The 11,441-nt window shown below is 40.1% G+C and overlaps 1 protein-coding gene across 1 annotated transcript; it reads left to right on the top strand.

The window, feature by feature from the left end:
• The first annotated feature begins 1,036 nt into the window (after positions 1-1,036).
• LOC118557193 (tripartite motif-containing protein 16-like) lies at positions 1,037-2,733 on the top strand. The gene has a single exon (XM_036126739.1). The coding sequence runs from the start codon at positions 1,060-1,062 to the stop codon at positions 2,731-2,733; it is 1,674 nt and encodes a 557-aa protein (XP_035982632.1). The 5' UTR covers positions 1,037-1,059.
• Positions 2,734-11,441: the final 8,708 nt, after the last annotated feature.

Genomic DNA, 11,441 nt, shown 5'->3' with positions numbered 1-11,441 from the left:
CCTGCATTGTCTACATTTAAATTGTTTACTTTTAAATCACTGCTGCACCTTATACTGTAATATAATTTTTACTGCAATTTACAAGCTGTATGCAACGAAATTTTGTTCTGTTCGCGCTCTGTGCATACAAAATGACAAATAAAGTCTAAGTCACACTTTTTTCGCATTAAATACTGTTCAAATACAACACATGCCTGTTCCTTGGAAGAAGTGATGCAATAAAGAGTTTAGCTGGCTGTGAATTTCAATGTAGGATACGGGGTCACATTGAGTGCAACCGTACAACATCTTAAAATGACCCTTCGTGATGCTACACAAGAGGGTGACTGTGGCTTGATGGGTTGAGTAGTCGTCTGGCAATCAGAAGGTTTGGTTCCAGCTTCCCCTTGCCACATGTCGATGTGTCCCTGGGCAAGGCACTTAACCCCAAGTTGCCTACCGAGTTGCGTCTCGGTGTATGAATGTGTAAGCGTTAGTGAGACCAATTGGGTTAATTTGGCTATAGTGTACAGTGCTTTGGGTGGTCAACATGACGGGAAAAGCACTATAGAAGTTCAGTCCATTTACCATTTTACACTGCGTATAAAATCTAAGTTTAACCTGATGACAGTTTCTACAGGAGATACGGTCTTTGTTCAAAGTCTGAAATTATGAGGAGTGTCTTGTGTGATAATGAAGCAGATAAGATATTTTCTTTTCCCCTTCAGTTTTCAAGAACACGCTCTCCTTACACAAACTTACATTTATTATTTTAAAGTCTGAAAATATTTTCTTGGAAAACCTCAACAAAACCAGAACATTTCTGAAAAATCCTCAATACATGGAGCAGAGAACTTTTTAGAATAAGTAAATAGGAGGAGGAGGTCAAAGGTTGATTTACAGCTCTGCCCCTTATTCTACAGGCTGTAAAACCTTGATATCTCTACCTCTTCTTCTGCCAACATCTGCTAAAGGTGAAAGCTGATTGGCTGCAGCTTCTCTGCTCTGACACATAATTTGTCAATCAGAGCTCAAACCTGTCACTGTTTTCAGGAACTGAAACTAACACAGTCACTGTGAATGAGAGCAGAAATGGAGCAGAACCAGCTGGACCGGGAAACCTTCTCCTGTTCGATCTGTCTGGATCTACTGAAGGATCCGGTGACTATTCCCTGTGGACACAGCTACTGTATGAAGTGTATTAAAGCACACTGGGATGAGGAGGATCAGAGAGGAATCCACAGCTGCCCTGAGTGCAGGGAGACATTTAAACCGAGGCCTGCTCTGAAGAAAAACACCATGTTTGCAGCTTTAGTGGAGCAGCTGAAGAAGACTGGACTCCAAGCTGCTCCTGCTCATCACTGCTATGCTGGACCTGAAGATGTGGCCTGTGATGTCTGCACTGGAAGAAAATTGAAAGCCATCAAGTCCTGTTTAGCCTGTCCAGCCTCTTACTGTGAGAAACACCTTCAGCCTCATTATGATTCAGCTCCTTTAAAGAAACACAAGCTGGTGGAGCCCTCCAGGAACCTCCAGGAGAACATCTGCTCTCGTCATGATGAGGTGATGAAGGTGTTCTGTCGTACTGATCAGAAGTGTATCTGTTATCTCTGCCCTGAGGATGAACATAAAGGCCACGACATAGTCTCAGCTGCAGCAGAAAGGACTGAGAGGCAGAGAGAGCTCCAGGTGAGACGAGAAAACATCCAGCAGAGAATCCAGGACAGAGAGAAAGATGTAAAGCTGCTTCAACGAGAGATGGAGGCCATCAACCACTCTGCTGATAAAACAGTGGAGGAAAGTGAGAAGGTCTTTACTGAGCTGACCGGTCTCATCCAGAAAAGAAGCACTGATGTGAAGCAGCAGATCAGATCCCAGCAGGAAACTGAAGGGAGTCGAGTCAAAGAGCTTCAGGAGAAGCTGGAGCAGGAGATCACTGAGCTGAAGAGGAAAGACGCTGAGCTGAAGCAGCTCTCAGACACAGAGGATCACAACCAGTTTCTCCACAACTACCCCTCACTGTCAGCACTCAGCGAGTCTACACACTCATCCAGCATCAAGACCCGTCCTCTGAGCTACTTTGAGGATGTGACAGCAGCTGTGTCAGAGCTCAGAGATAAACTACAGGACATCCTGAGAGACGCATGGACAAACATCTCACTGAGACTCACTGAGGTAGATGTTTTACTGTCAGAACCAGAACCAAAGAGCAGAGCTGGATTCTTGAAAAGTTCATGTGAAATCACACTGGATCCAAACACAGCACACTGTGATCTGTTACTATCAGAGGAAAACAAGAAGGTGACAAGGATGAATCAACCTCAGTCTTATTCTAGTCACCCAGACAGATTCACAGTTTGGTACCAGGTTTTGAGTAGAGAGAGTCTGACTGGACGTTTTTACTGGGAGGTGGAGCGGAGAGGGTTAGTTCGTGTAGCAGTCGCATACAAGAATATCAGCAGAGCAGGAAAGGTGAATGAATGTGGATTTGGATGGAATGACAAATCTTGGGTATTAATTTGTTCCCAAAACAGTTTTGAATTTGTTCACAACAGCATCCGGACCTCTGTCTCAGGTCCAGTTTCCTCCAGAGTAGGAGTGTACCTGGATCACAGAGCAGGTATTCTGTCCTTCTACAGCGTCTCTGAAACCATGACTCTCCTCCACAGAGTCCAGACCATGTTCACTCAGCCGCTACATGCTGGAGTTTGGGTTGATCTTGGAGGTTCTGCTGAGTTCTGTAGACCTAAATAGACAGAATCCACTGAATGTGAGTTTGATTCTCATGTTTAATTCTCCAGCAGATTTATTTTCTTAATCATTGTTGTTTTATGTCTAAACTGCACAAAAATCAATAGTCAGAGATTGTCAGAACTTGTTTTTCTTCATGTCTGATGTTCTGGTTCTGTTGAATTTGTTAATTTCTCAACATATTTGTCTAAAACAGCTAATCAGTACCAGAATATTATTTTTCCCTCCTTGTTACTTCCAGCAGCAAAGACCGTGAACTCAGTAATACATTTTTTTAATGATTTAAAAAAGAGGAACGCGTTCTTTGATCGTTTTTTTTTCAGATGCAGGTAATAATGAAACTGTCGATTATATTTTCATTTATTTCTTAATGTTGGATTTTGTCAACACTGATTGAATGTTTTCAATTTAAAGTCTGGATCTGTCTGTGTTTTTCAATTTAGTGTGATTTCACTGCAATAAAGAGTGAATTTATTTTAAGGCATTTTTATATATTTTCTGTCAGTTCTTATTGTAACAGCAGATGTGGAGCTCTGAAGGCACCTACCTGCATGAGTCTCCTTCTGCTTCTGTGGCTGAACTTTCATTTCCTCATCCTCCTTGTAGCTCTGCTTCTGTCTGCTCAGCATGAGCCGCCCTCCCCTGGTTACCCGTCGTCTCTGCATACCCGTGCAGTAGGATTAAGGAGAGGTCCAGGGGCCTCACGTACGAAAACATTCTTAACTATCATACTAAACATTGGCGGCAGGGAGAAATCCTGAAAACTGTAACATACAAAAGCCATTCGTAGACAAGTCAGCGCATGCATTGACTTGATAAATCCTAGTTTGTGTGGGACAGGACGCTCCTGCAGGTGTACCTAGAGTTACCCTGTCCTCGCCCCTTATTATTTATGCTAATCAATATGAATACCCAGAAGTCAGGAGTCATGTGTCCATGTCACCATGGCAATGGCACTGTCAGACAGTCAGAGAGACCTCGAGAGATATTTGTAGAGAATGTCAGCAAACCAGCAGCTTCTTGAGTGAAATCAGCTACTCATTAAATAAACTGGCTGAAAATATGAAGTTTGTCTGATCGTACCCGTTTATTCTACAATATTAGATTAAAGCAGCGATTTAGCTGCTGCATTGAGCTGATTGGAGCTTAATGCTGATTCTTTTGATGTAATGAATCTGGTCTGTCCCTAAAAACATATAAATAATTAACAAGTCAGCCATCGCACACGGAGACTGTTCGTATTAGTTTTTAGTTTTGACCCCTATAATGAGTATAATCTGGATAATTAGGATAGTTTAGATGATTTCTCACTTTATAGCAACATGAGTGGAGTGAAAACTCTGAATACATTTGGCTCCTCGCTGCAAATGGGAACCACAGTTTAGGGGAAGGTTATGCATCTGATCTACAGATACTCAACAATGTTAACTAGCCAACCTGTAAGTCAACTCCTTCTGAAAAGCTCCGGTTGTTAAGACCACAGAGAAGTTACAACTTCAAACCGCACCAGCGAGAAACGGTTCCTCCTGGTTTACCTCTGCAACGCTGAGGCCATTTAAAAATTATCGCCCTGGGCAATGTGAACTGGCTAGTAAACCACAGATCATCATGTGCTACCAGATCAGCAGGATATCTGAACACAAGCTCCCTCTGCATTCTTCCACCAGCGATGTCCTCCAGCAACCCCAACAGTCCTGTGGTTCCACCATTGTGCGCAGCTTTACACCGCTCTTTATGGACATGTGATTGTCTCCATCTTAGGAATCAAAACATCTGACTTGTTAGAAATTAATCTGCTGGTCTGACCCATTTTCCTGCTTCAAACATAAAAGGTCAAAAGTCATTAAAAAATGTTTTGAAGCTCCTTGAGTTAAATAAAAGTGAATAGAGTTATATTTCAATGGATTTGAGTGAGTTTTTTATTATTTTTTTATTATCAAATGAAGTCGTTTTCATTGGTGGCTTACGATGTCATGGCTGGTCAGAAATTGTTGTGGGTCAGCAACCCTACCCCACATTTTCATACAACCTTAATGTTTGTGCATGCCAAGTTGGGTGTTAAACATTGTGTCGCAGATTTTATATGCATAACCACGCTTCATACCTGAGGCCCCAGAGCAGGATTTCAGACACACTTATTGCAAAGTTTAAAAACACCAAACCTAAAAAGAAAAGTCAGATTTCCCTGATCTATACATGAGGATATGTCCTTAGCCCACTGGTTTTCTCCACCGCCTTCGCCTCCCATCCTAAGCTCTGATAAGTCTGGGAAGCAGCTGTGATATCACACAGACAGACAGCAGGTCATAGTGGTTGAGCTATGGGCATTAAGCTGACTTTATTCCTGTAACCATCCATGGTGTCCAAATGGCATTTCTCCAATTAACATGCATCTCAATAAAATAGAATATTAGCAAAAATTAATGGAAAAATTAAATCTGCTCAAAGGTACCAATACCTGCTTTAATGACCATCATACCACTGGATTTGAATAGCCAGCACAGGACATCCAGTCATTGTTCAAAGTCTAAAATTATCAGGAGTGTCTCATGCGGCGCTGAAGCAGATAAGATCTTTTCCTTTCTTCTTTAGTTTTCAAGAGCATGCTGTCCTTACACAAACTTACATTTTATTATTTCAAATCTGAAAATATTTTCTTCGAAAACCTCAACAAATATATCTGAAAAATCCTCAATAAATGGAGTAAAGAACTTTTTGGAATTAGTAAATAGGAGGAGGAGGAGGAGGTCAAAGGTTAGATTTACAACTTTGCTCCTTATTGTGCAGGGTGTAAAAACTTGATAACCCTCCCTCTTCTTCCTGCTCTCTAACAAACCCTGAAGTTGGGTGGGGCCAACATCTGCTGAAGCTGAAAGCTGATTGGCTGCAGCCTCTCTGCTCTGATACATAGGCCGTTTCTCAATATGCGTTCTTGAGCGTTCTCGTGTGCTTGTGACACGTCATCAGCCTCAGCCCGAGCACTGTTCCATTTGCCGAGAACGCCAAACCGAAAATGCGCCGAATTCCCCGGATGTTGTTCTCGACCGCCCTCTTTATCGAGCATGCATCAGAGCAGACTTGTGCGTTCTTCAGACTGACCGCTTGCCCAGAATGCACTGCGGCCGCTGCTTGATTCGAGACAGCGCAAACAGAGCTCACAGCGGTAAGTAAAAAAATTCCTTTTTCTGCTGCTGTTGTTCTTCAAAAGTACGTTTTAAGATCATTTGAGGCGAGAACATTATACTTTTAAGCTTCCCTATGTGGCCTGTTTACAGAGTTAGTACGTAATTTAAAAAAAGTAGTGTGCATAATACCGCTGGTCATGATTTATTTGTTTTGTATTTATCTGACTGACGTGTGTTGCTTTATTAACTCAATACTTGCTGGAATAAATTGTAAATGTCTCCCTAGGACGGCAGCAGCATATAAAATAAATAAATAAATAAATAAATTCTATAAATGTTTTTCCTATCTAAGTTTCTTCTGAGTCAGGACACGAATAATTGAGAGGAGAAAGAGGGAAAGAAAACAATAGTAATAATAGTATATGTAAAAACAGACATTTATTTTATACAAATGTTTAATCTTTGGAACAGAATAAGGGTGTAATATATTCAACAAATTAACAGTTACTAACATGGTTTAAAACAAAGAAATAACTCCTATTAAGATCTCATACAAATAGACAATGCCTATAAACTTACAATTAAAAATAGTTGGAATGGAAATTATTTAATAATTATTTAATGTATTTTCACAGGTGGTGAAAAAATGAAATGAAGCAGCATGTGAACATGACTCCAACTTAAACATGCAGCCAGCTGGAGCAGCTCCCTGTCTTCAGCCGCCGGATGGTCATCCTCCTCTGGATCAACCTCCTCATCCTCCTCTGGATCAACCGTCTCATCCTCCACGTCAAGCTGGTCACCTGCCTCTATACAAATATTGTGGAGGATGCAGAAGCCGGCGATTACTTTTGGGGCAAACGTCGGGCGGACCTCCAGCACCCTGAAGAAGATGGAACGCCACCGTTTCTTCAGAGCACCAAAGGCACGGCCAATGATGTTAATCACCCTTGGCGTGGTGTCTGTTGTAGCGTGCCTCCACTTGACCTGCACCAAATATAAAATAACTTGTAATTTAGGTAATATGCTGGTATGTCTTAATCTTGTATCCAATTAATATAATCTATGTATCAATTGTGTGTCATTGTTGGCTTTATTTAAGGACAAAAAGGTAAGAGATCTTACTGGCAAGCTGTTTCCCTATAGGATGCACCACAGGCCAGCCAGCAGATGGTCACCAGCACCTTTATCTCCTGTGGCCATCCATGGACCTTCTGGATGGGCAGCAGCTGAAGGAGGAGGACGATGGTGGCCCTGTTTAGCCTGAAGGCTGGTTTCAGGTCCCCTTCATTAAAAAATATTTGGAGGATTGGCACAGAGGTGTTTATCCTCACATATTTTGTTTCTGTTTCTTCCTGTAAATAACAAATGCCAAATGTTACCATAATTGTTTTCACAGTATAAAATTATAACTGCTTAACATGCAGATTATTATAGTTCTCAAGAAAGAAAAGGTAAAATGTATAGTAAACGTAACAAATGGCTTCCCTTGTCTGGTATTTTTACCATTTCACTGAAAAATGAGCTGAACTAACTTGCACATAATTAATAGATTAATCACTGTAAAGGTGGACACACATAAAAATATGTTTTTTCCTTTCTTAATCAATGCTGTGAAGGTCAGGAGGTGCAATAAAGTAGCTTAACCCTACTGTTACTAATGTTAAAATTGGGTCTTCATTTTAATTATTTATAGAGAAATAGGCACAATTTCAACCTGATCACGTTTTTAATACCATCCTCAATGTTTTTTTTTTTAAAGATAAAAGTAGGAAATAGGCTGTCAATCTTAAAATGCCTACCAGTTGGCAATAGATGGGTGAGCAAAGCCTGCCTTCTGAGCCTCCTCTGCTGCATCAATCTTCTCCTTGCTCAGATTTGCCTCCTCAACTGCATCACCTCCTCTTCAGCCTGCTGGTAAAGCTGACCAACGACCGAAGCAATAGCAATATTGCTCATATTGCTCATTTTGTTTCTACAAAGTGCTGATTTTTAAAGAAGATTCAATCGCCTACAACTACAACAATTACAACTCCCCACAAAGAAATTTCCGCTATTGCTGGTTTTATACCCACAGTTCTGTAATTTTTTTTAGATATTTTATTAGACTTTTTAGAAATTAATAAAAAAACGTTTTCAATAAGATATGATGGTGTAGTGTATAAATAGTTTTGAACGTTAAAGAAATGCTCAAGCGCTGCAGGTGTGATGACGTCACAAGTATACTTCTGTTCCAATACACAATACGTGCTGCGTGCTCGCGTTCTCGTCAAGTCCAATCTTCCTGTGTTCTTACAGAGAACAGACTTGACGAGAACGCAAGTACGGACTCGCGTTCTCGTGAATTGAGAAACGGCCATAGTCAGCAGATCAGAGCTCAAAACTGTTTCTGTTTTCAGGAAGTGAAACTCACACAGTGACTTTGATTGAAATGAGAAATGAAGCAGAACCAGCTGAATCAAAAAACATTCTCCTGTTCGATTGAACTTTAAAAAGACGAGATGAGACAAAGCAGCTCCTTCTTAAAAAGCCATCATCTTCTTTCAGTAGAATCCCCACAACATAGGGTAACTTTTATCCTTTTATAGGGTCACAGTTACATAAATGCGAACATGATATCTTACTTGTCTACATGGAGCACTCTATCTAAAACAGATGTTTCCTATGGTTCCTAGATGAAATGCTTTGATAACCGTCGCGCTGTGTATAACAGAAAATAGCAAAACATCAATTACTCTTAACATAGTTGGAAAGGTGTTCAGTTGTTAATACAAACAGGATTCAAACCATAATATATATATATATATATATATATATATATATATATATATATATATATATATATATGTGAAATTAAAATGGAAAAGGGAATATTGTAAATGATTAAAATGCTAATACAGAATTATAAGTTTAACCGAATAGCACACTCGCAGTAAACGCAGAATAAAATGACGGTAGACACTCAAATATATATAAAACGTTCGTTGTTTTCTCTTGGCCATTCTTCCAATTGATATATACACGAAAAATCCCTTGTGGCAGTATGTATGTTGTGGAGTTCAATTTCTCCTCTTAATTTGTGTTTTTTTCTGGTCAAAATACAATTTTTTTTTGTTGAAAATGCCATTTGTATAGGGAACGAATGTCACCCTGTGTCATTTTGTAAAAGAAAAAGAAAGGGTCAAAACATGCTTCATGCAACATGAGTAAAAAAACATGTTTTTTTTCAGTCTTTTTCTTGGCGGCTGTTATAAACAGACAAAGACATCATTTAACATTGACTTTTAAAAAGAGAAAGAAGTTGCTTTTTAAAATACAGTATAATAATTAAAGGGTATTCTTGTACTTCCCTTTTACTTGTTCCCATGTTGTAGTGGGTCATGTGGAGGCTCTGGCATAAAAGAACAAAGTAAATATGAAATTATTGAAATGATAAAAAATATACTGTAGAAAGTAATAGAAACATCTACCATGAACAGTACTTACAGATTTAATTTGTCTGCTACTTTTTGCCAGCCCTCTCTCCTGGCTTTAGTAGACTTTGAGGTGTTCCCTGTCGCTATAATTTATGACTCAAATTCGGCATAACCTTCCATTAAAAGCTCTTTGGGAGAAAAACTGTGGGCGTTCTTTGGCCATGATGAACAGCCAATAGCAGCGTTGCTGATCATTGTTTCTACTATCGATACATTTCCCCTTTTAAACAAACGCATGAACGTGCAGTTGTCTCAGATAACTTAATTCAGCCATACTAATCATAAACAACAGGTGTGTTCGAAGAACCCAATTAGCTGGATCATGATTAGCACGATGAAATCATCTTGGATGTCTCATTTGATCCCGGATGTTTTAAGCAACGTACGAAGAATGAGCCCTTGGGCTATAAATTAAAATTGTTGATTCAGCTCCATTAAAGAAACACAAACTGGTGGAGCCCTTCAAGAACTTTCAGAAGAACATCTGCTCTCGCCATGATGAGGTGATGAAGCTCTTCTGTCGTACTGATCAGAAGTGCATCTGTTATCTCTGCCCTGTGGATGAACATAAAGGTCACGACATAGTCTCAGCTGCAGCAGAAAGGACTGAGAGGCAGAGAGAGCTGGAGGTGAGACGAGAAAACATCCAGCAGAGAATCCAGGACAGAGAGAAAGATGTGAAGCTACTTTAACGGGAAATGGAGGCCACCATCTGTTTTATGCTGATAAAACAGTGGAGGGCAGGTCCTGGTTCCTCCGGAGTGTAGGCTCAAGGACAGCCTCCATCTGAAAACAAGCTCCATCTGCATTCTTCCACCAGTGATGTCCTCCAGCAAAACCAAAAATGCCATCGTTACACAATTACGCACAAATTTACGCAGCTATTTATGGACATTTGTGATTGTCTCCATGTTAGGAGTCAAAGCTTCTGACTTGTTAGAAATGAATCTGCTGATGCAAACCACGTTTTCCTCTTTAAAACATAAAAGCTAAAAAAATCATTGAAAAAAATTGGGTTTTCTCCTTAAGTTAAACTGAATGGAGTTGTATTTCCGTGGACTTGAGAGAGTTTTAGTACTTTGTGATGTTTTTATTATCAGTTGAAGAAGTTTGCAATGGTGCACACATTTTCATGGTAGGTCAGAAGTTTTCGTGGATCACCAACCCTACCCCACATTTTCACACAACATTCGTGTTTGTACATGCCAAGTTGGGTGTTAAACATTGGCCCGCAGGCTTTTTTATGCATAAACAGGCTTTGTACATTAGACCCCAGTGCAGGATTTCAGACACACTTCCTGCAAAGTTTAAAAACTCCTAAACTAAAAGGAAAAGTCAGATTCATCTGATCTATGCATGAGGATATGTCCTTGGGTCACTGGTTTTCTACAGGGATGGGAACACTGTAGAAAGTCTGTCTTTCTGCAGTTACTGTGATTCTCCAACGTAAGTCCAACTGGAGATTAAAACACCTGATCAGGCTGTGTTGTGGCATTCATGAACCCTTCAAAGTCTAAAGAGAGGAAGCCTTACCCCAGACTCTGTCACGTCTTTGTATTTGCCACATTGCAGCGTCTGGGGAGAGTAAGACAGTAAAATTAGAGGAAAATGTCTAAAATGTCAGAAAATGCAGCAGCCGCGGAGGCCTGTATGCAAATATCTGCAGGAGAGGAAACAAGGAAGAATAAACTTTGGTCTTTGTGGACGGAATAGCAGTCTCGTAGACTCCCATGTCATTTTGATCACAGCTGCTTTTAAAGATAATTTATCTTCTCAATGACACCAGAACTAAAAGTATTACAATCACACATTTGTTTGGTTTTGTTCGTAACTAGAATTCAGTCCAGGCCAGTACTTGAACAGAAACACTAATATTTCCTTTAGACCAGAAACTCTCAAACTTTTAGAAAAAGGAAGATTCAACCATTGCCCTTTCAGCCATTTTTTTTGGTCAAAAATTTGTGTTAAAGTCTTTGGCTGCATTAATGCCAGTTCAAAGACAAAGACCCTTTCACTGATAGTAAAGTGGATATTTTCCACTGAATAAAAGCAAATCAAGATGCTCTAAACTTCTCTTCCAGGTCAAATGTGATTTAAAGTCCTTCCCAGT

The sequence above is a fragment of the Fundulus heteroclitus genome, chromosome 22 (genome assembly GCF_011125445.2).
Source record: "Fundulus heteroclitus isolate FHET01 chromosome 22, MU-UCD_Fhet_4.1, whole genome shotgun sequence".
NCBI classification, from domain to species: Eukaryota; Metazoa; Chordata; class Actinopteri; order Cyprinodontiformes; family Fundulidae; genus Fundulus; species Fundulus heteroclitus.
This window is presented reverse-complemented; position numbering and strand designations above follow the sequence as displayed.

Coding starts and splice junctions, on each gene's coding strand:
- LOC118557193 (XM_036126739.1), top strand. CDS start 1,060: ATGAGAGCAGAAATGGAGCAGAACCAGCTGGACCGGGAAACCTTCTCC.